This window comes from Pogoniulus pusillus, chromosome 12, assembly GCF_015220805.1.
Source record: "Pogoniulus pusillus isolate bPogPus1 chromosome 12, bPogPus1.pri, whole genome shotgun sequence".
Classification (NCBI taxonomy): domain Eukaryota; kingdom Metazoa; phylum Chordata; class Aves; order Piciformes; family Lybiidae; genus Pogoniulus; species Pogoniulus pusillus.
Genome location: NC_087275.1, coordinates 1,154,010 through 1,177,553, shown reverse-complemented (window position 1 = coordinate 1,177,553; position 23,544 = coordinate 1,154,010). Strand labels below are relative to the sequence as shown.

The 23,544-nt window shown below is 48.5% G+C and overlaps 1 protein-coding gene across 1 annotated transcript in view; it reads right to left on the bottom strand.

The window, feature by feature from the left end:
* The window catches only part of CRYBG3 (crystallin beta-gamma domain containing 3), a 105,571-nt gene that overhangs the window by 2,219 nt on the left and 79,808 nt on the right, over nt 1-23,544 (bottom strand). Inside the window, exons 19-24 of the mRNA XM_064152197.1 lie at nt 18,435-18,544; nt 17,808-17,934; nt 9,706-9,845; nt 5,575-5,698; nt 3,755-3,913; nt 2,528-2,687 (exon numbers count right to left, since the gene is read on the bottom strand). Coding sequence (XP_064008267.1) covers nt 2,528-2,687; nt 3,755-3,913; nt 5,575-5,698; nt 9,706-9,845; nt 17,808-17,934; nt 18,435-18,544 — 820 coding nt within the window. The remainder of the gene's footprint in view (nt 1-2,527; nt 2,688-3,754; nt 3,914-5,574; nt 5,699-9,705; nt 9,846-17,807; nt 17,935-18,434; nt 18,545-23,544) is intronic.

The following is a 23,544-nucleotide window of genomic DNA, read 5'->3' as shown; positions in this document are numbered from 1 at the left end:
GAACAGGTTGTTCAAGGCCTCATCTAACCTGGCCTTGAACACCTCCAGGGACGTTGTGAAGCAAAGAATCACCCAATATCATCTTTGATCACATTCTGTGATTCTGTGCTTCACACCCTCCATGGGCAACCTGTGCCAGTGTCTCACCACCCTCACTGTACAGAACTCCTTCCTAATATCTAGTCTGAATCTCCCCTCTGCCAGTTCAAACCCATTCCCCCTTGTCCTGTCATTACAAGACCTTGTCAATAGTCCCTCCCCAACCTTGCTGTAGGTCCCCTTCAGATACTGGAAGGCCACTCCACGGTCTCCTTGTAGCCTTCTCCAGGCTGCAGAGCCCCAGCTCTCTCAGCCTGTCCTCATAGCAGAGCTACTGCAGTCCTCTGAGCATCTTGGTGGCCTCCTCTGGACTTTGTCCCCCAGTTCCATGTCCTTCTTGTGTTGGGGGTTCCAGAACTGCACACAGGACTACAGTCACTTGACAGTTTAGGCCCTGAAGAGCTCCATAAGTTCAAAGCAGAGTTTACCACAAACTGGAGACCTCAAATGTACTTTTGGGCACAGAATGGGCTCCTCTAAAGAGATTTTACTTCTGTCAGACACTGAGCTCCCTCTGTCTGGATCTTTACTGTAGCATATTGCTACAGCACAACTACACAGATTTGTGGACACAGGTGAGATTGCTTGGTGTAGGATATCCATTTCAACAAGAAGCCTACAAAGCCCTTCCAAGAAAAGGCCTCTCCTCTAAATGCAGGTGGCACTGAAGTGACGGTAACAAATTATTGCACCACCATCAGACCGCAAATAGAAAGTGCCAAAAGATAGCCGTAGAGACCCAAGCACAGCTCCAGGCTGGGTGGGGAATGGCTGGGAGCAGCCCTGAGGAACAGGACCTGGGGGTCTGGGCTGATGAAAAGCTCAACAGGAGCCTGCAGTGGGAGTGCAGCCCAGACACAACCCTGTGCTGGGCTGCAGCAAGAGCAGTGTGGGCAGCAGGGCAAGAGAGGGAATTCTGCCCCTTGGCTCTGCTCTCCTCACACCCCACCTGCAGTCCTGGGGGCAGTTCTGGAGCCCCCAGCACAAGCAGGACATGGAAGTGTTGGAGCCACTCCAGAGGAGGACTATGAAGATGCTGAGAGGGCTGCAGCAGCTCTGCTGTGAGGACAGACTGAGAGAGTTGGGGCTATGCAGCCTGGAGAAGAGAAGGTTTCCAGGTGACCTTAGAGTGGCCTTCGAGTATCTGAAGGGGGCTACAGGAAGGCTGTGGAGGGACTACTGACAAGGTCTGGTAATGACAGGATGAGGAGGAATGGGTTTGAACTGGCAGAGGGGAGACTGAAACTAGATGTTAGGAAAGGGTTCTTTGCAGTGAGGGTGGTGAGACACTGGCACAGGTTGCCCAGGGAGGTTGTGGCTGCTCCCTCTCTGGAGATGTTCAAGGCCAGGTTAGATGAGGCCTTGAGCGACCTGTTTAAGTGGGAGGTGTCCCTGCCTATGGCAGGGGGTTGGAACTGTCTGAGCTTTGAGGTCCCTTCCGACCTAAACCATTCTATGGTTCTCTATGTGTTACAAAGAGCTGTCAAGTGGTATCTTGCCACCCCAGCTCTTAACACTGTATTTGGCAGTAACCTAGGCAGCATGGTTCTGTGATACTGAAAGATTTGCCATCTTGTCACCAAGTAGCATTTAATGGCTTTGTAGTAACTCTTCAGAATTAGCAACAGTGGTTAAAACACTAAGTTGGAGAGAGCAGGAATGATCATTCAGCATCACAGGGCTGAGGATGAGTTGTCACTAGCTTTGAGCTGCAGATGTCAGATGTATAATGATCCAACAGGACATTCATTGAAAAGCTGATGACTTCATCTCTGGGATATGCCCTTACCCTTGTCTGCAAGCCCTGCTGATGTGTTAGCCTATCAATTAATTCACTTGGAATCTACATCTGACTAGACAGCACCATGGAGCCCCCAGCCTCATTACCAGTCACTGCCTCGCTACCTCTTCTAACAGTAAAACCTTAGGAGCAACAGAGTAACTTCAATAGTGTGTGAGGAACAGACATTCTTCAGTAAGCTAGTTCTACCACAGTGAAAGAAAGGCTAGGACTTGAGCAATGACAGCTTTAGCTAGCCTGAAAACATCAGGAATGAGCACTTTTCTCTTTGAGACATATCTATTCCATGGTGGCTTTCTCTTCACCATTCTGTCTTCTGTAACTTGCATTTCCTGCCATCAGCACCACTGAACTCCCTGAAGCAGAATAGTTGATGCAATCAAAATAAAACTCTGGGATCAAGAGTCAGGTTCTGCCCTGCCCTGTTATTTATTGTCCGTCTGTCAAGCAACTGGACTTGGACCCAACAGGAAAGGTAAGACTTAGTATTTAACCTTGAGTACAAAAAGAGCTGGACTATGGGACTTAACCTCACTCAGACAACACCCTTAGAACATGTAAGGCTCAGTCGTATCTGCTTCTAGTGTCATGGGGTTTTGGGTGCTTTCTTCGTTTGTTTCCGCATACCTTTAATATCAAGCACAAGTTGGTCACTGAGGTATGAACTGATGGTTCCATCCTCATTGAGTCTCCACTTTTGCCTGTCCTTCCCATGTTCTGCCCAGAGCGCAACTTTGGCCCCGGGCACATCTCTGCCACCAATGACATCCAGGCAGGCATTGTTGGCCTAAGAAACAAGAAGAGAAGTTGAGATCCAGGCCACAAAGCCTCAGACTGCAAAATCATGCTATAGCTGGCCACAAAGCCTGGCAAGCAAGCTAGGAGCAGATGATTCATCAGTTGACCAGGCTGCTTGACGGAAGGTGCTGGCCTTTGTTACTTGAGGCATTTCTTGTGTTAAATCATCAGCTTTCTATACTGATAGCAGCCTCTCAGGGGCAGCACTAACACTGAACCACTTTGCATATCATAAACTTAAACTTGCAACTGCAGCCAAAGCCTGATTTCGACTGTGAGGAACCTCAGGCTCATCAGACATTTGAAAAGTAGCCCAGCTCACCGTGACTTGCAGAAAACAAACCTCTCAACACACAAAGTGTTACCGGGTGAGGCATGTTTAATCAGCGCCGGGTGGCAAGGGGAGGTCATCTTCCAAAGCCCTTGCACACCTTCAGCTTGTTCAAGTGAAATGTTTATACTACAAAACATTCAGTACAGGGGCAGGGTTAGCACAATTAGTTCTGGGAATAGGTGGAGTTATTACAATCAGTTCCTGGAACTCGTGTCCATAATGTTCCACCTCTTTAGCATGCTCATTGCCACCTGGTGGTCGCCTTTTGGGGTCTTTGGGAGGAAGGCTGACACCTTCCTCAGTCTGTCCTCTCTACCTTTTGTCCACCTGGCATCACTTCTGGGTCACATTCTTGTCTGGAGTCTCTGATGTTCTCATCTTTGAATACAGTATTCTTCTCCATGAGAGTGTTTCAAGACCCTCTCGAGCTTAACCCAGCTCCTTTGTGCTTACCTGATTGATGATGCTTCCTATCAGTGCTCACACAGTTAATGATTTAACTAGGCTCCCACACTCTATGTTCTCATATCAACCAAATCAGACAGATTACATCTGTCCATATGTAGTAGAAGGGTGTAGAACCTAAGAGGTTTGGTTTAAGATGTGTAAGAGAGGCCAAAGCCTACCCTGGTGGTAATGCTAGCCTACAGTAAAAGAAAGAAGTGAAGGTGAAAGGACAGTAAGTGGTGCAGCCTCCTCCCTTGCAGCACGTGGAGACTCACCTTGGATTTGAAGAGCCCACGGCAGTAGTGCCAGATCTGGGTGTTCCTGCCGTTGTATGGGCACGCACACACTGCTGTTGCTTTCGCGTCTGCTGCGCTTCCAGCGGCCGTTAAGTATCTGCCTTCGGCTTGGTTCTTCACTCTGAGGTACACTGCTGGCTGAAACAGCGCGAAGGAGAGCAGGCATGAAACCAAGACGGGGAGAGTCTCCCTCCATCTCTAACTGGGTGTCTAAAATAGGTTTACCAGCTCCGTATGAGTGCGTTCAAAAACTTCCTTGCTGGAAACAAACATGCACCTAGAGCAGCAATGAGTGCTTGTCGCAGGCAGGCAGGCAGGCAGGCAGCTGCAAGCAGCACTGGCAGATAGCATTGTTAGTTGTTCTAATGAAAAATGTCTACAGACTAATTCCTGTGCTACACAAATAATCTCTACTCAGCACATTTCCCTCATTCCAAGAGCAGTAGATGGGCTGTACTCTGCAAGCATTTGGTTCTCAGTACACAACACCTAGTGAGTATCCATCACCTTCAACCCCCTTTAAGTAGAATAGATGTTACCTGCCGCCCCCACTCTTAATGAAATGACCCAGACTAGATTGAGCTGAGCTGGGAGTTAAGGAATGAAGCTTTGTATTCACAGCTTAGCACAAGAGACAAGCAGAGAGTTACAACAGTTACAGCTATAGACAGAAATAGACAAGGTAAAGGTGATACAGAAATGCAACAGCACAAATTATTTTCAAAACCAGAGACAAACTGACATCCTTTTGCAGTTACCACTTCCAAAGTATTTCAGGGAGCTGTCAGCTTCTTGGACTGAAAGAATCACTGGGGGAAGGAGGGAAAGTCGCTGGTTTGGGGTTTCTTTCTTTGGAAGGGGGAGTGAGAAGGGGGAAAACTTCTTTACTTTTTTCGAGGCAGGGCAGATTAGCATTAGTCATGCACTGAGACTGTTACTTCACTGCAACATTTCCCCAGTTGAGCCTAGTGTTTAAAAATAAAGTAGCATTTGTCACTAAGTAGTAACAAGTTCCTCTGTAAGAAGCAGAGCTAATGACAATTCTTTTCCAGAGGAGCTACTGCTCACAGTCCCTGCAACTCTGCCCTGTCCTTTTCCCGTCTGGCCAGACGCTGCATGGCTGGGCATGCTGGGCATGCTGGGCACCTGCTTTGGCTGGTTTGGAGCTGCTGCCAGGCACCAATTACCTGATGTGTACTGCAAAGGCAGAGCAGTAGAACTCCACCTGCTTTCCCTTGAACGAGGGGCAAATATTTATCTCAGTCTTGCTTCTCTCTCTACCCTTCACAAAGCTCTTGAGCACTTTGGTTTGCAGACCTCAGTCTTTGAACGAGCCTGAAGTTGATGTTATTTGGGTAGAGGCAGAGATGGCAAACCTGGCTGGACTGCACAAACTTCTCCACAATGAGAGAAGCACACTGAAATTTGTTCCTGCTTCCATTTGTGCTTACTGCAAAGCAAGCCAGTGCAGAACTGGTTCTCTCATTATTGTTGTTGCATGGCAGGATAGTAAAACCAGGGCATCTACAGAACGTGGAGTGAGCCACTCAGAGAGACAAAACCTGGCTCTAAGAAACCAGCAATTATTTTCCTTCAGGAGTCTAATACAGATCTCGGTAACCACCACTGGAGGAATTTTCTGCTTCCATTATCTTCCCATCGGCCCTTCTGGCTGTCATCATTTGCCTTGGCTTATGGAGCACAATGCACACCATTATACAGCATTAGTGGCTGAGCTGACAACTGTGCACTAAATCCTGCCAGAAAACCCCAGAGGTCCTCATACAGTCTTAACATACTTGCTTCACAGGACGGAGGGAGCCAATTGCTTTCCAGCCACTGTGCTCATTCCAGTTGGAAATCTCACTGGGCTCCAGCAGAATCTGATTGCCTGAAAAATTACATCCTTCGTATGCAATCCACCTGGAGGCAGAAAACAAAACATAAACGACTACAGGATAACTGCAGCAAAACTTGAGCTACTTGAGCTGGAGAGCTGTGACCAGTGGCATTCCCCAGGGATCAGTGCTGGGGCCAGTGCTGTTCAACATCTTTATCAATGACATTGATGAGGCCACAGACAGACTGAGTCTGCTCAGCAGGTTTGCTGATGACACCAAGCTGGGAGGCTTGGCTGAGACAGCTGCAGGCTGTGCTGCCATCCAGAGAGACCTGGGCACAGAGCTGGGCACAGAGGAACCAGATGAGGCTCAACAAGGACAAGTGCAGAGTCCTGCACCTGGGGAGGAATAACAAACTGCAGCAGTACAGGCTGAGAGGTGACTGCTGGAGAGCAGCCCTGTGGAGAGGGACCTGGGAGTGCTGGGGGAGAACACCCATGGCACAGCAATGTGCCCTGGTGGCCAAAAGGGCCAATGGGATCCTGGGGTGTATTAGGAGGAGTGTGTCCAGCAGATCAAGGGAGGTTCTCCTGCCCCTCTATTCTGCCCTGCTGAGACCTCATCTTGAGTACTGCCTTCAGTTTTGGGCTCCCCAGTTGAAGAGGGACAGGGATCTGCTGGAGAGGGTCCAGCAGAGGGCTACAAGGATGATGAGGGGACTGGAGGGCATGGCTGATGAGGAGAGGCTGAGGGACCTGGGGCTGCTTAGTCTGGAGAAGAGAAGACAGAGGGTTTAATAAATGTCTATAAATATCTGAGGGCTGAGGGTCAGGAGGGGGGGGACAGGCTCTGCTCACTGCTCCCTGGGATAGGACAAGCAGCAATGGGTGTAAGCTGCAGCACAGGAGGTTGCAACTCAACACAAGGGCAAACTTCTTTACTGTAAGGGTCCCAGAGCCCTGGCACAGGCTGCCCAGAGAGGTTGTGGAGTCTCCTTCTCTGGAGCCTTTTAAGGCCTGCCTGGATGAGGTCCTGTGATCTGTGCTAGATTGTGTGGTCCTGCTCTGGTGGGGAGCTTGCATTCGATGACCTCTTTGGGTCCCTTCCAAACCCTGACATCCTGTGAGCCTGAAAGCCCCTGAAGTTCTCCATGGCAGTGCTGACACCAAACCTTTACTACCACACAACACAATGCCATCCACTGCAGTGGTTTCACCATTTGTTGCCTAAATTAAAGCCTGTTTTCTGCTTGTCTGTCTGGAAAACTCATACTCCCTCTCCCAGTTTTTTCCCACAAATATGAAAACCTCTGTGTGAACCTAGATGGGAATAATGCAGGTTTCCTTGGGCACGAGGAAGCCAGTCAGCAGGCTGCACTGCTTACAGCTTTGCCTGGTTGTACCTACTCATGAGAAGGGGACATTTTCCAATGTTTTCTTTTGTTACAGTTAAAGCTTTTAAAGTTGTTCCACTTGTCTTAAAAATGCATGCAAAATATTGACTCTGAAATCTACAGGCTGCTGTAGCAGAGCTTCCTGTAGTGTATCTGAGGCACAGCCACGGCTGAATGCTCTGAGAGTTAAAGTGCTGGCACACACAGATCCCTTGTTACCTACACATCTGCTCAGTCAGTTCTGCACTGCTGCTTACGAAGGCAGCCTCAGGATCACAGACTGGCTTTGTTTCTATCAACAGGACATTGTTGTGCAGTGAATCTCATTAACTTACCTAACATAAAGCACATTTCCCCACTTTACCTGCTTTACAGATCAGCTGCCAAGAACATGAGGGATGGCTTCACTCAGTCTCAGTGAAAATGCATCCACAAGCAGTGCTCAAAGCAGCTGTAATTTCTGTTTCCACATTGTCAGTAATTTGGAGAAGCTGACAGTCATCCTTGCTCAGGACTCCATGGAAGCTAGAACATGCCAACTTTGAACTGCCCTCAGGCTGTGTCACTGCTGCTTCAAATTAAGGCTCATATCTCCTGACTAAGAGGTATTAGAGCAACCTGACCACCGCTGTGTGCTCCTCATGCTTCTAGTATATTCCTGACTTTCTTTCTATGAAGCTGCTGAGAATTCACTGTTGACACTGTCCTTGCAGCATCAGTCTCATTGGAAATGCAGCTTCTGTCACCAAAGCAGGCATTTATAGGAAACAGAAGAAGAACTCTTACAGTAATAACCATCTGAAGCCAAGTTGGGGTTCTGGCATTCAGTGACACAGACCAAACTCATCTTGGCTCTCATGCAAGACCAGAAGTCTCCACTCTGCCATCTTCCCTGCACCCTGCACCAGGCAACTGCATAGGCAAAGTGACATTCCCCAACAGGACTCACTTCAGACTGTAGCACCTCCACAGAGGCATGAAGGTTCACATACACCAGATGTAAGTCAGGTAGTCTCCAAACTAGCATAGATTTAGGGAATGCCTGTGTGTTGCTGTCAGCTCCAAAGGGCTGCTACTTGCATGGGGCACCTCAAGACAACAGCAGTAGATGATCACTCTCTTACCAGCAAGGGCTCGGGATGGAAAGGGCACAGATATTGGAGACTGAGAGTGAGCTAGCAAAGCTCTGCAAGGAAGCTTATACTGACTCTGGGCCCACAGCTCAAGTAAACAGCTACTGACTGCTCTTAAAGAAAGTGAGGCTCAACCCTTAACTGATCTTTTCAGGAGAACCCTTGTGTGAAGTCCCGGAAAGGAAACAGCCCATGGCACTGCAAAGCATTACCTAGGTTAGGACTGGGCTAGGTAGCAGCCTCAGAAAACCTGGGGGGTGCTCAGCGCTGCTAGCACAGACACCTGCAGAAGGGTTTTGACTTCTAAGTGGCAGACTTGGTGCATCTGAAAAATTCCACTGTACAGACCACAGCAAGGACATAGCTAAGCTGTCCACGCTCCACGCTGACTCCTTGCCCCACTGGTGCAAATTTTGCTTCGTGCTGTCCCATAGAACCTCTCGAGAAAAGTACAGCACCAGAAAAGGTGGGGAAAGATTTAAGATAAACAGAGGAAACAGGCTGCATTAGAACTAAGGCAGTCTCCAGTCAGTCTCCACTGCAGGATAAGACCCCCCAGGTTATTTCTTACTGCTGTGGATGTGGAAAACCTGCCTGGCAGCAGAGCCCAACCCCACCTGGCTACAGCCTCCCTGCAGGTAATTGCAGACAGCAATGAGCCTCCTCTGCTGCAGGCTGCACACCCCTCAGCCTCTCCTCACAGGGCTGTGCTCCAGGCCCCTCTCCAGCCTTGCTGCCCTTCTCTGGACACCTTCCAGCACCTCAACATCTCTCTTGAACTGAGGAGCCCAGAACTGGACACAGCACTCAAGGGGTGGCCTGAGCAGGGGCAGAAGATCCTCCCTTGTCCTGCTGCCCACACTGCTCCTGAGCCAGCCCAGGATGCCATTGGCTCTGCTGCCCACCTGGGCACACTGCTGCCTCATCTTCAGCTGTTCTCTCCCAGCACCCCCAGCTCCCTCTCTGCCTGGTTGCTCTCAGCCACTCTGTCCCCATCCTGAGACATGGAAGAGGTTAGGGCAGCTCTGTGCAAGTGCTTTCACCGAAGCCCCTGGGTGTGTATTGACACTCACCGAGTGAGGGAGGGCAAACAACAGAAGCAAATGCCTGTCAGCTCCACCCCAAGGTTTCCTTAGAAGCTGCTCCCTCTCTGGCAGCCAGTCAGCACATCAAGCTTCACTGAACCACTGCAGTGGTTTCTGTTAAATCCCTGCATTTTATAGTGGTATTTTACAGTCAGTTGCTGAGGGCAGTTTGAGTTTATTCAACCTGCCTTTGGAAGCGAGCAGTCAAAACTCATTCCTGGACTCTATAGTTTGCTGCTACATAGAGGTAAAAGGATGATCCCTACAGGGGGAAATGCACTCTCAGCCCAGACTTTTTAGTTCATTTTGGGTCCCAACACAAAAGGTAGGTTTAGCAGTTAAACAGGTTGTAGGATTTTGTCTACAAGTTAGGATGTGAAGCCTATCCTGTGACAAAAGGCAGTAATCAAGAACAAATACATGCTCAGTATTGACTCCTGTAATGCAAATTTGACAAGAATATTTCTTCCATACTTACAATCCACTTCTAACCCATACAGACTGAGTGTAGAAATGAAGGTCCTCATTCAAAACAGAATTGACAGGTTCACTGAAGTGCAGCTCTCTGCCCTTGCAGCCTTCCAGAGCAAACAGACTGATGGAGGGCTCAGCAAAAACCTAGCAGGAGGAGAAAAAAGGCACAAAGTTTTACTGGCTATAGTCTACCTTCAGTTCTTAGGCATGATGCACACACTTGCACACTTCAGTTTAATACCCACATGCTTTTGGATTAGGTTATGCTCCCTCAGCAAATGTAGCAGCAAGGGGAAAAAAAAACCAAATACATCCCCTCCAAAGCAGAGCTGAAACGCACTGGATTTATCAGTGGCTATGTCATCAGAGCACAGTGCCTCACTGACACAGGGCAGACTGGTGAGATGCTTTGAAATGCAGAAAGGTCTCTGTTTGCATTTGAAGAACCTCCTTGATCTCACTGCATCACTGGGGCCTTGATTGCTTTTCATAGCTCCAGTTTATGAATTTATTGATGAGCACACGACATCAGTTTTCATCCTGATCTGCAGGCTGCATCCAAGGCAGTGAGACAAACCAGAAGCCTGCTATCCATAGACTTTAACTAGTAGTGGTGCACTGGAAAACTTTTAGGGATCAACAAACTGGACAAGGTTAAAAGTGCCAGAATAAAAAAGTTCTCAATGTTTTATGATTCCAGTTTTCCTTCTGACTATCTTGAAGGAATTGCATAATTAGCAACCTCTTCAAGCTCATGTACAAGTGGAGCACTTTTCACTTAATGTAGAATCACAGAATCAGTCAGGGTTGGAAGAGACCACAAGGATCACCCAGCTCCAACCCCCCTGCCATAGGCAGGGACACCCAACTCTAGAGCAGGCTGCCCACAGCCTCAGCCAGCCTGGCCTTAAACACCTCCAGCCATGGGGCCTCAACCACCTCCCTGGGCAACTCATTCCAGGCTCTCACCACTCTCATGGTGAAGCACTTCCTCCTCACATCCAGTCTGAACCTACCCATCTCCAGCTTTGCTCCATTCCTCCTAGTCCTGGCACTCCCTGATAGCCTAAATGTCCTATGTCCTTTTCTACAGTTGAGAGATTGCCTATGAAAGCAAATAGAAAGATTGGCTTGCATGGAAATGTGCAGCTGTAAGAGCAGCAAAGAGCACAGAGGGAAACATTTCAACACACAGAGTTGGTGCCTTAGTACAAGGAACACTTGTATGGTTGTTTAGCAGTTAAAATCTGAAACCACAGGGGAAGTATAACATCCAAAATCATAGAACAGCTTAGGTTGGAAGGGACCTCAAAGCTCACCCATAGGCAGGACACCTCCCACAAGAACAGGTCACTTAAGGCCTCATCCAACCTGGCCTTGAACACCTCCAGGGAGGTTGTGGAGCACAAAATCACCCAATTTGATCTTCAGTCACATTCAGTGATTCTGTGCTCCACAACCTCCCTGGGCAACCTGTGCCAGTCTCTCACCACCCTCACTGCAAAAAAAACCTTTCCTAACATCCAGTTTGAATCTCCCCTCTGCCAGTTCAAAACCATTCCCCCTTGTCCTGTCATTACAAGACCTTGTCAATAGTCCCTCCCCAGCGCTACTGTAGCCCACTTCAGATACTGGAAGGCCACTCCAAGGTCTGCTTGAAGCCTTCTCTTCTCCAGGCTGCACAGCCCCAACTCTCTCAGCCTGTCCTCACAGCAGAGCTGCTGCAGCCCTCTCAGCATCTTGGTGGCCTCCTCTGGACTGGCTCCAACACTTCCATGTCCTGCTTGTGCTGGGGGCTCCAGAACTGCCCCCAGGACTGCAGGTGGGGTGTGAGGAGAGCAGAGCCAAGGGGCAGAATCCCCTCCCTTGCCCTGCTGGCCACACACTTATTACACCTGCTACATGGGTAGAGAAACAGGCCTGAATAAGGGCTACAAACAGCATCCTCTCCAGGGAAGTCACCTTGTTCTCAGGAGATGGTACCCTGAGATAGCCAGCCCAGGCAAAGGCAGGGTTTCCTCTGCTGTGAAGGCATGGCCTCAGGTGAAATGCACAAAACAAAATCTTGAATTGAAGTTGACACAGGCACTGAGTCATTAAGAGGACTTTCATGTTTGAAGAGGCACATGTACTGAAGGGTCTTTGAAGGGCTCAGTGGGGACTCAGGGCTAATTTACTGGCACTGAGTCAGTGAACTTGGTATGCAGCCTGTTCAAATTCTGCCTCAGAGAAACTGCTTTCCTCTGCCAAGCAGTGCAAGGATAATGTAAGTCATGCAACCCTGCATGGACAGGGAGTTTGCAGAGACACTTAAAGAACAGCCCAGGCAGATTTTCAAAGCCCACTGCACTCCCAGAAAGCCAACATAACAAACAAGAAAGAGACGACAACCCAGAGTGGTTTTGTTTTGGAACCTGCAGTCTGCTGCATGAGGTGTGTCTATAAGCTTACTTTGAAATCGAGACCAGCAGAACTAGTGCAGGCAGCTACTTCTTTGCCTGCTTTGCTCTGCAAGGCAGTATCATTGCACTCCAGTTTGCAAGAGCCTGCTCCCTTGGCACTCACTTTCACTTGAGTGAAGACCAGAAGCCATGTCCAGAACAGATCCAACAGGGAAAAACTTCACAAGTGCATTAGTAAGCATTAGAAACACCATTTGGCATCCTTGTTGTCAGACAATGTTACCAAAGCCTAAAAATGCATCCTGTTGTTGCTATATTCTATATATATATATATGAATATATAGAGAGAGCATATATAATGAGGACAGTGATGCCCCACTAGATGGACATGTTGTTTGATCCAACATATACATTTATACATGTAGAATCAGAACAGCAAATTGGTGAAGTCAATTAACTACCTGAAGGGAGGCTGTAGCCAGGTGGGGTTGGTCTCTTCTGCCAGGCAAGCAGCAACAGAACAAGGGGACACAGCCTCAAGCTGTGCCAGGGCAGGTCTAGGCTGGATGTTAGGATGAAGTTGTTGTCAGAGAGAGTGATTTGCATTGGAATGGGCTGCCCAGGGAGGTGGTGGAGTCGCCATCCCTGGCATGTGTTCAAGCAAAGCCTGGCTGGGGCACTTAGTGCCATGGCCTGGTTGATTGGCTAGGGCTGGGTGCTAGGTTGGACTGGCTGAGCTTGGAGTTCTCTTCCAGTCTGGTTGACCCTATGAAAACCCTGGCTCTTGTGTGGTTGAGACTGTTTTAACTCAATGGGCCTGAGGAAGCCCTGCCTAGTAGCTCAGAGCCTCAGCCTGTCAGCAGGCAGCAGACACTGCACCTGTGGCATAGCTACCGATCACAAGGTTTGATATCATCTTTCCAGAGAGACCTCATAAAGACTCCACTGCCCATGGCACAGACAGGAAGCACAGAAAACACTCTGCTTTGTCAAGCACTGAAGCTCTCCTACTTCCATGAGCACATACAGAGCAAGGAGCAGATCGCTTGCTTTAGATACCACTTCACACCAACAGCTGGCAGCAGTGACTTGGCCTGGCTTTTCTCTCCGAGTTTGTTTTCATAGCTCCATGGAAACTACCAACAGTAAAAAAACAGTTTTAAAGCTGTATCCTTACACTCACTACAGAGGCATCTTGCTCCCACCCTTCCTTGCAGAATGCTGAGATGCACCACAGCTGGTAGGTCATTGCCATGTCTAGCTACAAAGGGAGTAGGTACCTTTCACAGCTACTTCAAAGGAGATGCCACCCTTGGGGGAAAGCTGCCACTTGCAGTAATGCTGAAGCACAAAAGAATTACTTAACCTGATCTTTATGCATGAGGAACTGATTGCCTTGCTGAAACCAGCACCAGTAAAGTCTAAAGAGAATTTGCATGTCCTGTTTTGTAACGCCAATGCCCAGAGAGAAACTTGCAGAGGTTTCCTATATTCCAGAGGCCAGTGATTCAAGAGAGCTATATTTACACAGGATTTCAAGACAGGTGGAGCCTTGTGAACTGATAACTACAGCGATGTTCTTTACTCAGCAGGTGTGGTAGTCTATGGCTAGCACAGGATGTGATGCCGTGGAAGTTACACACTGTGATTTCAGAGGCAGGCCATGGAAATCAACACACCAGATATCTCTTGCACAGTTCAGCTCAACACATTGTCCCTCAAGGACTGCCACTTTGTTGTTGTCTTTTTAATGGAGAGAAGCCATGCACCACAACTTTTTCACAATTCAGGTCAGAACTTTAACAGTTCAGCAACAAATGCAATGTAAGTCTGAGCTGTTTGATGTTAAGCAAAGGCAAGTGTAAGATGAGCTTCCTTCAAACGCCTTTTGTTTGCAGTGCAAGGCTTAGGTGCTTGAAAATCACTTGTGTACGGACAGGGAGCAGCTAACCAAAAGGTGCTACAAGTGAAATGCAAGGGCAAAAGTGAATTTGCACATACACTTATAATAAAACCAAGTATACTTTTAGCTATGGCTAACATAAAGATAATTGTAAATTATAAATGACATGAAAATTATTGCTAGTAAAGCCCTTCTGTGAAGGGCTCACTCCAAAACACATCTTTCCTTGCATTTTCTTTTGCAAACTAATAGGAACCCCAGAGTAATGAAACAACAGAGCTGGACTCAAGGCACGACTGTAGAATCATAGACTCAACCAGGTTGGAAGAGACCTCCAAGATCAGCCAGGCCAACCTAGCACCCAGCCCTGGCCAAGCAACCAGACCATGGCACTAAGTGCCTCATCCAGGCTTTTCTTGACCACCTCCAGAGATGGTGACTCCACCACCTCCCTGGGCAGCCCATTCCAATGCCAATCACTCTCTCTGACAACAACTTCCTCCTAACATCCAGCCTATACTTCTCCTGGCACAGCTTGAGACTGTTTCCCCTTGTCCTATTGCTGGTTGCCTGGGAGAAGAGCCCAACCCCACCTGGCTACAGCCTCCCTGCAGGCAGCTGCAGGCAGCAATGAGCTCTGCCCTGAGCCTCCTCTTCTGCAGGCTGCACCCCCCCAGCTCCCTCAGCCTCTCCTTATCGGGTTTGTGTTCCAGGCCTCTCACCAGCCTTGTTGCCCTTCTCTGGACACCTTCCAGCACCTCAACATCTCTCTTGAATTGAGGGGCCCAGAACTGGACACAGTAGTAACTGAGCCAAGGCAAGGATTGGTACACCTCTCCGTGTTGCATCCCTGCTTGTCTTGTGCAATGCAAACAGCATTTGCTGGAGCTTTAACTGGAGGAGACTCCACAGCTGTATTACATCTTCTCTGGAAAAAACCTTTACTCGTTAGTCTTGGTTAAGTGCCAAATCTACAACTGTCCTTACTGAAGCTGCGCTCGCCTGGCTGTTCCCTTCAGCATGGCTGAGGGAGGAACGCGGTGCTGGATGGCAGTACACCCATGGTCAGGTCCCAGCTACACAGAATGACTCATTGCCTGATGCTGGGAAACAGCAAGTAATTGTTGTATCTGACTGCACTATTTGCCTCACAGGGATGCTGAGGAGATTAGTTAACACCTGTATTTAACTTGGAAAAGCCAATCAACACAGACATACAGGAATTATCACAACTGATTACAGAAAGAATGCCTAAGGAGGACAAAGGGAGAAAAAAATCCAACTGTTGCATAACCTACAATATAGATCTCATTTTTGTTTTCAGAAACCGTAAGAGTAGTTTAACTCCAGGGCTGAAGTTAACATTTCAGAAGGAAAACTAATGACTGCACCTATCCTGGGTACTCTTTTCCATGTAAGTCACACCAAATATTACAGGGAGTTTGACAAAACAATGTGCCTAAAAGGCAGCACTAAAGCGGAGCTCCCCGTTTGAAGAACACCTCAGAGTAGTCTCTATCTCGAAAGATTAATCTCTTCAAGCAAGAGAGACTGGAAAAATGCTGCAATAAGCAACCAAGGCACTCTAAGTGGCTCAGCTGACTTCACTTGTTCTCCTGCCACCAAGCCAGCAGCCCACGGCAAGGCAGAAGGCAAGTCCCTGCCGATGCGGGCACTGTTGTAGCAAAGGCAGCAACCCCTAATGCGTGCTCGTCTTTTAGCCACCTGCAGAGCGCCTGTTAGCAACAATACCCGCAAATTCCATCGATCTTTAGTCACATCTGGGACGCAGAAACCTCGCACGCGGGAGAAATACACAGCTTTCTCCTCTGTAGGAGTCCCCCCAACAATTACACTTGCAGCAAATACATCTCGCTTAAATGTGAGCCTGAGGCAATGCACATTTAGGACTTGCCTCTGGCATTAAACGTGAGCCACCACGATGCACACCTTAGGTCTGAAATGGGGCTCCTATTTAAAGCTGAACACTGGAAGGGGTGCCCAATGTCACCACTGAGTTCACTGAAGTGACAGAAGGATTGCACTGTTGAATGAGCCAACAGGAATGTTTTGCAGTAAGAAGGGCAGTGTTCCAAGAGCAGACAATGCACAGAACGAGCAGTGGCTGCTTCTGGCCGCGCTCCCTGCCGCATGCTCAGCGCCACGGCTGCGCTGCGCCATGCCTCTGAGCGCTGCCGGGTGCAGACAGCACACACCATGGGTTAGGGACCCGCCAGCACCTTTCTGTTTGTAAACCAGGTGTGGTTCCAAAGTCTTTCATGCCCTTTCATGCCTGGATTTGGTGAAACACAAGGGCTCCTATCTGCAAAAAGGGAACGGAACTAAGAGCTAAGCCACATGCACAGTACAGGGAGATGTGGGTATGCTTCCCACACGCAGCCTGCCAAACACGCTTCGCCCAGGGCTTGACTCTCAGTAATCAAGGGCTGCCAGGAGCTTCCTACCGTGCCAAACTGCATAGTTACTTCCCTGTTAGATTACAGGCTATAGGATTTGGACAAGACCTGCTGCTTTGTATCAGAACTTCACTCTGATTTAGCAGAGTCTAAAAGCCTAATGTGAAAAGGGGATCTCTAATCAGGCTCTCAGCAGGTGGGAAGCTCTCACTCCACCTGCAGTCTCTGAATCCATGTAACCGAGTGAAAAAACCAGCTCTCCAGCAAGTTGCACATGCTTCCCACCATGCCCATGGGTTTTGGTGGTGAGGGATTTTTGGGGACTTTTTTTTTGTTTTAATTTTGTTTATTTTTTAAAAATCAGTTCACAAATGGAAAAAAAGTACTTAATACATGAAGAAAACAACTGAGGAATCCTTCAAGTCCAGTTTTGTAATAGTTACATTGAAGGGCACATGTGGAGCTTGTGTTCTGTGATCATGGAAGAATGAAGAGTTTTAGAGAAGTTGCTCAGTGCGATGGAGGATTAGGCAGAGCAGCCACTTGCTTCTCTTTGAATCAGAGTCACTCGGGTTGGAAGAGACCTCCAAGCACATCCAGGCCAACCTAGCACCCAGCCCTGGACAAGCAACCAGACCATGGCACTAAGTGCCCCAGCCAGGCTTGGCTTCAACACCTCCGGGCACAGCCACTCCACCACCTCCCTGGGCAGCCCATTCCAATGCCAATCACTCTCTCTGACAACAACTTCCTCCTAACATCCAGCCAAGACCTCCCCTGGCACAGCTTGAGACTGTGTCCCCTTCTTCTGTTGCTGCTTGCCTGGCAGAAGAGCCCAACCCCACCTGGCTACAGCCTCCCTGCAGGCAGCTGCAGGCAGCAATGAGCTCTGCCCTGAGCCTCCTCTTCTGCAGGCTGCACACCCCCAGCTCCCTCAGCCTCTCCTCACAGGGCTGTGCTCCAGGACCCTCACCAGCTTCTTTGCCCTTCTCTGGACACCTTCCAGCACCTCAACATCTCTCTTGAACTGAGGAGCCCACAACTGGACACAGCACTCAAGGGGTGGCCTGAGCAGTGCTGAGCACAGGGGCAGAAGAACCTCCCTTGTCCTGCTGCCCACACTGCTCCTGAGCCAGCCCAGGATGCCATTGGCCCCTGGGCACACTGCTGCCTCATGTTCAGCTCCTCTCTTCCAGAAGTGACCATGTGTGCAGCCTGGCTTGTTCCTCACCCAAAAACTCTGTCAATGCAGGAAAACAAGCTCCACTGTTTTACCTAAGTGGGAATTTGTTTAGCACAAGCACTTGCTTCAGAGACGTGAACAGGAAAAGAGTTCCAAAATGCGGTGGGGTTTTTTGGGTGCTTTTTAAAATAAACTCCTTACGTATTGAATAGGCTTCAGGGATTTGATTGCAGCAGCTGGGCAGCCACAGGAACTGAGGTTAATATAGAGGCCTTCTTCCAGCACACAGTGATTGTCAGTGATTTCCCCTTGATAGTACAGGAGCCAACTGCAAGAGTAACGCAAGAACAACAAAAGATTAGCTACTCTAGCTGCTTTTTAACAGTAAGGGGTTATTTGTATTTATTATTTGCTAGGGAAATAAGGAATAAAACCAAAAGTGTTTGTTCTTGCTAAGCTTAGATGTGAAGTGACAAAGGCTATGAGACAAAGCAAGCAAATCAGCAAAATCAAATCACGTGGTACAGAAATCTCAGTTCTAGAATCAAACCAGGTGAGTGCAATGTAGACAGTTCTTCTGTAGCAACTGCTCAAAATCTGGGATAAATTCTACCTGTGCAAACTTCCCCCAGGGAAAGCAAAACACACAGTATCCAAGCCAATTACAGGACAACAGTTACTGAGAAGCAGAGCACGACAGAGAGTCTAAGATGCGATGGAATACGATGGTCAGGTGTAATGCTCTTTTGGTTGTCTGAATTTCAGTAGTGTTTCAAAAAACTCCAAACATAGTACTTAAAACGTTGGCATGTAAAACAACAGACTTACCATCCCCGAAGAACCTTAAATGAACATGGTATGAATGATGGAAAATCAGAAACTTCTGTTGTGAAATCTATGCATGCTCCTTGGAAATGTGTGTTACTGAAAGCTCTGAGCTACAAGAACAAAACAGAAACAAAACCAATGACTAGAAGGAAAAGGGGAAAACAACGGCATTGCTATTACTGTAAACAGAGACAGCCCTGCCCTCAGAGAGCTATCCATTCAAGTCACAAAAGGCACAACAAACAGAATTAATTCCCATTTAAAGTTTTTTTCACATTCCCACAGCTGCTCTGTTTTCAGAAAGATCAAGTGTTTTGTTGCCTCTGGGCTGAGTACAGAATGCTTCCCACCACTTGTAGAGCAGTGTCATCGAGCTAATTTCAAATGTAGCAAGAGAGGGCCTACAGAAAAAGAGAAGGCTGGGTCTGAAGGATCTTCCATCCAAAGTACCCCTGTACTGCATCTAACTCTTGCCATGGCTCAGCAGTTTTGGTCCAACTCTGGGCTGTGCCATCTCCCTGCGGAGAGAAGGTGATGTGATATTCTGCCCCTGTGCTTGGCACTGATTAGGCTACACCTGGAGTGCTGTGTCCAGTTCTGGGCTCCTCAATTCAAGAGAGATGTTGAGGTGCTGGAAGGTGTCCAGAGAAGGGCAAAGAAGCTGGTGAGGGGCCTGGAGCAGAGCCCTGTGAGGAGAGGCTGAGGGAGCTGGGGGTGTGCAGCCTGCAGCAGAGGAGGCTCAGGGCAGAGCTCATTGCTGTCTACAGCTACCTGAAGGGAGGCTGTAGCCAGGTGGGGTTGGGCTCTGCTGCCAGGCAAGCAGCAACAGAAGAAGGGGACAGAGTCTCAAGTTGTGCCAGGGCAGGTCTTGGCTGGATGTTAGGAGGAAGTTGTTGTCAGAGAGAGTGATTGGCATTGGAATGGGCTGCCCAGGGAAGTGCCCTCCCTGGAGGTGTTTAAGAGGCTGGATGAGGCACTCAATGCCATGGTTTAGTCAGTTAGAAGGGTTAGGTGATTGGTTGGACTTGATGATTCCAGAGGTCTTTTCCAGCCTGTGATTCAATCAGATCAGCACAGTGAGGTGCTGGTCAAATGATACAGGATTACTGTCGAGAAACTGTTTTGAACTCTTCTGTGGCCACAGTGATTGCAGAACTGGCAGGGAACTAGGTACAGCCTGGTAGGTGCACCACGACCACGACTGAAGTTCAGATAAGCTGTTTTCACATGTCATGGTGAAGAACTTAAGTCATATTGACCTTATCCCACCAGTAAGATGTGATCGATTCATCCTGAAAAAGCAGTAAGGTTAAAGCTACTGCGGTAAGAGGAGAAAAAAGGGGGGGAAAAGTGGGAAACCCCCCAGCAGTATGATGTAGTCTATGGCCTATAGCAAAGACACCTAGAATTCTGTACTCTTGGGCTGGCACTACAGTACTGAAGTGAATTTCACTTTGAAGCCTGAAAGAGAGGCTGGAAAAGGATAAAGCATATAACTGTATCAAGAAAACAGCTCATACTCTTTAATGGAAGGAAAACACAATGGCTGTTGCAAGACCTACTTCCCCCTTCATGCCCCAAACTGGCTTAGCTTCCTGCCAAAGCAATCACTTTTGCTAGCAGAGAGGGAACAGGCCAAACGTCAGTATCAGCAAAGAAGCTTTTAAAAAGCTCTAGGATTTTAGATGAAATTAACATTTCCTGGTAGAAAGAACAAGAAAGGCTCACCCTGGCCTTGCATTCCATCACTGAAAACTGGAGAACAGCAACCAGCTACAATGTAAAGTGCAGCAACTGAATCTTCTGAAAACACTCTCATGCTACACAGGATTTTCTACCAGCTAATATCAAAAGCTCTTATCAAGGAGCACACAGCCACACTGCCTCCTCTCAAAGGAGCACACAGCCACACTGCTTCCTCTCAAAGGAGCACACAGCCACACTGCCTCCTCTCAAAGGAGCACACAGCCACACTGCCTCCTCTCAAAGGAGCACACAGCCACACTGCCTCCTCTCAAAGGAGCACACAGCCACACTGCCTCCTCTCAAAGGAGCACACAGCCACACTGCCTCCTCTCAAAGGAGCACACAGCCACACTGCCTCCTCTCAAAGGAGCACACAGCCACACTGCCTCCTCTCAAAGGAGCACACAGCCACACTGCCTCCTCTCAAAGGAGCACACAGCCACACTGCCTCCTCTCAAAGGAGCACACAGCCACACTGCTTCCTCTCAAAGGAGCACACAGCCACACTGCTTCCTCTCAAAGGAGCACACAGCCACACTGCCTCCTCTCAAAGGAGCACACAGCCACACTGCTTCCTCTCAAAGGAGCACACAGCCACACTGCTTCCTCTCAAAGGAGCACACAGCCACACTGCCTCCTCTCAAAGGAGCACACAGCCACACTGCCTCCTCTCAAAGGAATATATAGCTGCACTTTCTTTCATGGCCCAGATGTTACACAAGGCTTTACAAAAGTTCTAGAACTCATTTTTATACATAATATGTCTAATAATGAATGATGGAGCAGGTTGCCCATGAAGGTTGTGGATGGTCCCTCCTTGGAGGTGTCAAACTAGATGTTAGGAAAAGGTTCTTCAGAGAGAGGGTGGTGAGATGCTGGCACAGGTTGCCCATGGAGGTTGTGCAGCACAGAAGTGCAGAATGTGGTCTTTGATCACACTTGGTGCTTCTGTGCTCCACAACTTCCCTGCAGGTGTTCAAGGCCAGGTTGGGCGAGTCTTTGAGAAGCTATTCTAGTGGGAGGTGTCCCTGCCTATGGCAGGGGGTTGGAACTGGCTGATCCTTGAGGTCCTTTCCAATCTAAACCACTCTGTGATGGCATTTGACCAAAGCTGGGGTGAAGTACTGATTCCTCAATGAAAATACTGCATATCTGCAATTGGTCTCAAGCTGCAGCATTGTCAGGGTTTGATATTCCTATACAAGGTTGCACTTCCTACAAAGTCAGTAGGCAGCTGTGTTAAAATACAAGTTGGCATAGCAATTATCTCTGCTTCCTAAATAATTTGTACAACTCACTTGTACTGAGAGAGGCCTTGTTCTTGCTGGGCAAAACTAAGTTTTATTTTTAATAAAGAAAAATAAAGGCTTTTAAGAGTTGGGCTGGTGCTTGGCTGGGTTTTTGGCCCAGGATAGAATGGCAAATGGGCACTTTGTCTAGAAAAGCATAAACAGAGCAAGGGAGAGGGCAGGAGGGGGTTCCCACCTTGAAAGAGCTCCCAACAGCACAGGTTCCTGCCGTGACAGAGTTCCCTGCTTTGGGATGGCTCCTGCCTTTTGCACAGCTCTTGGTTTTGCACCATCTCTGCCTTTGGATGTTCCTCCCCAATCTGCACCATTCTGTGCAGACCTGCAAGCTTGGCAAGTCCTGGGAGAGAGCTGCTGGTGGCACCCAGACCTGGCTGCTCTCTGACCATATCACAGCCAACTTGCTGGCTGCCTTCCTGACTGGTGAGACCCCAGCAGTTTGGCTCTCTCCTGCTGCTGCTGAGGTGGCTTCGCTTCCATGAATCCCTGTCCTGTGGCAGCTGTGTCCAGAGACATTGCTGAGCTTGGCAGCTTTGCCACTGGCCTTGGGCTGCTGCCTGCATCCAGACCATTGGATATTGCCTGCAGTGCCAGGAGGCAGCCGAGCCGCAGAGAAACCCAGCAAGGGATCACTGCCGAATACCTCTCTCAGCTCTGTGAGCAGAGCCTGCTGCTCCCTCAATGCTCTGCTCAGCCTGACTGACAGTGGGGTAAAGCTGTGCTTGTAGCTTAGCCTTTTCCAGCTCCTGACTTCCTAAACCTCTGAATTCGTCCACAATGTCCTTTGAAGAACTCCTGATGGAATCAGAACCTGTAACCAAACCTGCACAAGTTCTGCATCTAGTCTGGGGCAGGGTGTTCAGGAAAACCAAACCATTCTCTTTGTGTGACTCCTGCCTGGGCCACAGGAATTCCCTGCCTGCACAATAGTAACTGTACAAATAAACCCAGTTTTATCACTTAATACTGGAGATAGAAAGACTGTAAAGCACAATGGATTGAAACTTCTGAAAGTTGAATTGATCTTTAATGTTTGCCATCTGGGTTAAAGCACTAAAAGCAGGCTTGGGAGATTCTGGAAAAAGAGTTGGAGAGAAAATTACCTTCAACTCCGTTGATCCCACTGACTTCCTCCAAGTCAGTTTTTTTAGCTGGTATCATTTACCAAGGCCTCACTGTGAATGTACTTGCAAGGCTTTGAATCTGGCTGCAAACTGCCATACAAGTAGGTCTGGCAGGAAATCAGTGTTTGAGACTAAAATAATACACCAATTATGTCTTGAGACAGGAAACATTTCCTGTAGTCCTGGGTTAATCATAAAACTGTAGAACTGGAATACTTGGAGAAACAGAAGGGTGTGGCCAACCTGCTGAGCAACACAATGTGTGTGTTTCCCACGCGCTTACAGCTATTATACTCCTCCAAACAAAAGAGCACAAAATCGTGCCCAGATGACAAAACAAGACTCAGTTTTTCCAAAACAGAACCACTAAGCGTTAAAGTTTGTCTAGTTTGAAAAAAGAAAAGCCTTGTTTCCTGAAAGAAAGAGTTCCCAATCTGCTTAACTAAAACCATGTCACAGAGGAAGCCATGTGAGCGCTGACGCTGTCACCCATGCTAGCAGCACGCTCCAGGGCACAAAAGAGAAATCAAGCAAGTAATGCAGGAAAGGGCAGGAAGGCTCTGCAGAGATCTGCATGGACTGGACTTGATGGGCCAAGGTCAACTCTACAAGAGCTAAGTGACAGATGCTGCACTTGGGTCACAACAGCCCCATGCAATGCTACAGGCTTGGGGCAGCATGGCTGGAAAGCTGCCAGGCAGAGAAGGACCTGAGGTGTTGGTTGACAGCCATCTGAATGCAAGCCAACAGTGTGTTCAGCTGGCCAAGAAGAGCAACAGCATCCTGGCCCGTGTCAGGAACAGCGTGACCAGCGGCAGCAGTAAAACAACTGTGCCTTGGTAGTCTGCACTGGTGAGGCTGCACCTCAAATACTGAGTTCTGTTTTGGGCCCTTCGCTGCAGGAAAGACACCGAGGTGCTGAAACATGTCCAG